General features: G+C 37.3%; 1 protein-coding gene across 1 annotated transcript; it reads left to right on the forward strand.

Annotated features, from left to right (window-relative positions):
- Window positions 1-461: 461 nt before the first annotated feature.
- Window positions 462-2,794, forward strand: LOC108208471 (high affinity nitrate transporter 2.4). The gene is made up of 3 exons (XM_017379000.2): window positions 462-1,328; window positions 1,422-1,537; window positions 1,711-2,794. Exons 1-3 carry the CDS (start codon window positions 519-521, stop codon window positions 2,375-2,377), a joined length of 1,593 nt encoding a protein of 530 aa, XP_017234489.2. The 5' UTR covers window positions 462-518; the 3' UTR covers window positions 2,378-2,794.
- The last annotated feature ends 1,563 nt before the right edge of the window (window positions 2,795-4,357 follow it).

A 4,357-nucleotide genomic window follows, 5' to 3' on the forward strand; every position in this document is an offset into this window, starting at 1 on the left:
AACTGTCCTTTACATGTCCATACATTAATACCAGGAGTGAATAATCAAATTGTTGCTTCAATTGCACTTTCAGACACTCTGAAAGGTCAAGGTTGACTTGTAACATAATAATTTTGTCTTCATCAACTTGAATATTATGAAACAACAGCTTATTTGCATAATTGTGCATTTTGGAAGAGCATCAAATTTGAATTGTGTTTTAATACAAGTAAACTACAAGTACGCTAGTGATTACAATCAAAACAAATGAATATATATATATATATGCTGAACATCTTATCCTTTGAGATGCTTGATGAGGCTAGCTACTTATATTCATCATTTGACTTGGCAACCTAAATTATTAGAACTTATCATTCGAACTATATTTCTGCATAATGCAGCCCTTGGCGAGATCCACCGGCTTGTCATATATCCAAAATGTCAACCATGAAAACTATATAAACAACAACATCCCATGATATAGGCCAGAACATCCTTTAATCAATACATTTACTTAAGGGTTGTGCAAGGAAAAAATGGGTGATATTGAAGGTTCCCCGGGGAGCTCAATGCATGGAGTAACTGGAAGAGAGCCAGTTCTTGCTTTCTCAGTGGCATCACCAATAGTACCAACTGATCCAACAGCGAAATTTGATTTGCCAGTTGATTCAGAACACAAGGCCAAAGTTTTCAAGCTGTTTTCCTTTGCCAATCCTCACATGAGGACTTTTCATCTTTCTTGGATTTCCTTTTTTACCTGTTTCGTGTCCACATTTGCTGCCGCTCCACTAGTTCCAATCATTCGTGATAATCTCAACCTGACAAAAGGGGATGTTGGCAATGCTGGAGTCGCTTCAGTGTCCGGAAGTATTTTCTCTAGGCTTGTAATGGGAGCAGTTTGTGATCTTTTGGGACCGCGATATGGCTGTGCATTTGTCATCATGCTTACAGCCCCAACTGTGTTCTGCATGTCATTTGTGGCAGACGCCAGTGGCTACATTGCGGTCAGGTTCATGATTGGCTTCTCCCTCGCGACATTCGTGACTTGTCAGTATTGGATGAGCACCATGTTCAATGGTAAGATTATAGGAACTGTAAATGGCACTGCAGCCGGATGGGGGAACATGGGAGGAGGAGCCACTCAGCTGATCATGCCTCTTCTTTACGACCTAATCCAACGTTTTGGAGCTACTCCATTCACTGCCTGGAGGATTGCCTTTTTTATCCCTGGTTGGCTTCACGTGATCATGGGGATCTTGGTGTTAACACTTGGTCAAGACTTGCCTGATGGCAACCTTGGCGCTTTACAGAAGAAGGGTGATGTTTCAAAAGATAAATTCTCCAAGGTTTGTTCAGTAAAACACATTATATCCTTTGGTAATACTACTTTCAGTTATAGAGTAATTGACATATATACTCATGTTCCTTTGTACATCCAGGTGTTCTGGTATGCTGTCACCAACTACAGAACATGGATATTTGTTCTTTTGTATGGATACTCTATGGGTGTGGAATTGTCTACTGATAATGTCATTGCTGAATACTTCTTCGACAGGTAGTGTTTTATTTCTTTCCTCGCTTTCTTTCCTAATTCTTTTTTACATAATACATAGGAAACAACATAACTGCTCAAACAGAAACAATGCTGAACAACTCTATTTAGTCAATATATAAGCTAATATATAGTTTGACATGAAGTTACCTTGTGGATGTTGAATATTGTGACAGATTTGATCTGAAGCTCCAAACAGCTGGGATAATCGCGGCTACATTTGGCATGGCTAATCTCCTGGCTCGCCCATTTGGTGGATATGCTTCGGATGTTGCTGCTCGAAGGTTTGGCATGAGGGGTAGGCTTTGGACTCTTTGGATCCTACAAACACTAGGAGGCGTATTCTGCATTCTCCTTGGCCGCTCTAATTCACTTCCAATTGCTGTAACAATGATGATTATCTTTTCTGTGGGAGCACAAGCTGCATGTGGAGCCACTTTTGGCATCATTCCTTTCATTTCACGTCGATCATTAGGTATTATATCCGGCATGACTGGTGCGGGAGGGAACTTTGGTTCTGGATTGACACAGCTTCTGTTCTTTACAAGCTCACAGATATCGACAGCAATGGGCTTAACATACATGGGAATTATGATTGTAGCATGCACCATGCCTGTGACATTGGTTCACTTTCCTCAATGGGGTAGCATGTTTCTACCACCTTCAAGAGACGTTGTTAAAGGTAGTGAAGAACATTACTACGTTTCTGAGTGGACTGAAGATGAGAAGCAGCAGGGTATGCATCAGGGGAGTGTTAAATTTGCAGAGAACAGCAGGTCAGAGCGCGGCCGTCGTGTGGCCTCTGCACCAACGCCTCCATATGCTACCCCCAACCATGCTTGATGGCACATGGGCAAGATACAACACGAAGTTTTAGTGACCTGCAATTTCAAAGTACAGAATTTAATTTTATAGTTCAATATACAATTTGATCAAGGATTTTAATGCCTCTCGTATGGATGTAGCCATTGGATTTTAGTGCATATATATCATGTTGGTCGAGAGCTACTAGTTTCATTTTTGAGTATGACACTGGATTAGCACACACATAAGTATCACCTGTATTATCAGAGAATAGAGTTGGAACTTGCATAAAATATTGGCCAAGCTCATGCATCGAATTCTGAATCCACATCAACTCTGTTGCTCCATTGGCTAATGCTTTAGACTCAGCCTCTAGATGATAGGGCGCGCTCTGTCAATGCAGCAAGTTTTAGTGAGCTGGAAATTGTAAGTAAAAAATTTGGTTTTAGTCGGACTCTTGGCAACCTCACCCACCTGCTAAAAATTTATACTAGGACTTATATTTTACTCTCAAATTGCATGTAAGCTCTACCTAGACTCAGTTTTTTTTGGTAATATCTGTATCAATCCATTACCTGTTAACTGTTCAGTTCCTGAAAATTCCAATGATCACGCAAGCAGAAGCCTAACCAAACAAAATCGTCATAACTGGGGATCAGTATCTGAATCTAATTTCACAAACTAAGGAACCTGAATCTGAATATCTCAAACAACTTATAGTACTGAATAAACATTACATTATAAAATAGACTAAATGGACGTAAAATTGAGTGCATTGATCATCTTTATGTTAATTTATCTCATCTGGATGAAAAGATGACATTACCCCTCATTTGTCAGACATCTTTAACTCCGTTCCGCAGATTTGAGGAGGAGACCCCAAATGGCTTTAAAATATTAACTCCCAGTACTTAGTGCCGAGTTGGATATATCGGCCATCAAAGTGCATAATAATTTTATTTAAACCACCAAAATGTAATTTAGTATATAAATATTGTTTAATGTTGGTGTGTATCAAAATAATTATATTATACTTATAAAAATACAATTTTTATTCACTATTTGAGAAAAATTAATCAAGATGCAATATAGGTTCATTGTTCATTCTCTAAATATTTCTATTAATTTGTAAAACTTTTAGCATTGTTATTTCTCTAGAACTTTCTTTCTTTTCACATCATTAAACATATGTTCTTATATAAACTATTGTCACATTTTTCATTTCGCACAATTGTCCCATTCTCACTTCTTTCTCTCCGCCCTTCTCACCTCTTTCTCTCCGTCTAAACTCTAAATTCCTCTAACCTCTCCTCCCACATTTAACAAATCATACCTCTGTTAAAGACATTGATTTTGTCAATGAATGCAACTCTTTTACTCTGTCCAGATTAAGCACATACGCCATAAGAATTGTATACAAGATCTCGTGTACATATTTGTGCCCAATATTTGCATAATTTTCTCATTCATTCATAAGGTAGTTACTGAGCCTCCTATCTATATTTATTTTTACCTGTTTTTTGTTTGATTACCTCATTTTTCCTTGTTAATCTTTCAAAACTTACAAAACTGCTAAACCTTTCAATTTTGCCTAATTTTAGTTGGTAATTGTAATGGTCAAATTCACGTTTTCGTTTTTGTTTGGATAGGTTTAGCTTTCTATTAAAATTTTGGATTTGAGTATTTTCGTACTGATTTATGATATTTACGGTGTGCAGTAAATATTATCTTGGTATTTTACATGAGAGCTTTGGTCAAGGAAATTTTTATGGTTTTGTGACACAAGTCTTTTGTGAATTTCATATATGACAAGTAATATCTTCTAATAATCCTTGAAATTTTATATCGTAGAAATCATTGATCACATTTGTTTGTTTTGATTTCAGTTGACGCATATTTGGAACATTATAGTAAATAATGAAGAAAATGCTCCACCTCGCTCAGGATCCACGAACATATATTCGACCGGTAATTCATTCTTTATTTATGCATTCACTTGCGGAATATATTTATTATACT

This window comes from Daucus carota, chromosome 2 (assembly GCF_001625215.2).
Source record: "Daucus carota subsp. sativus chromosome 2, DH1 v3.0, whole genome shotgun sequence".
Lineage (NCBI taxonomy): Eukaryota > Viridiplantae > Streptophyta > Magnoliopsida > Apiales > Apiaceae > Daucus > Daucus carota.

Bases quoted from the DNA above. Each gene is read 5' to 3' on its own strand.
- LOC108208471 (XM_017379000.2), top strand. From the start codon at position 519: ATGGGTGATATTGAAGGTTCCCCGGGGAGCTCAATGCATGGAGTAACT. The intron at 1,329-1,421 runs GTTTGTTCAGTA...TTGTACATCCAG, and splicing joins CAAAAGATAAATTCTCCAAG to GTGTTCTGGTATGCTGTCAC. The intron at 1,538-1,710 runs GTAGTGTTTTAT...ATATTGTGACAG, and splicing joins GCTGAATACTTCTTCGACAG to ATTTGATCTGAAGCTCCAAA.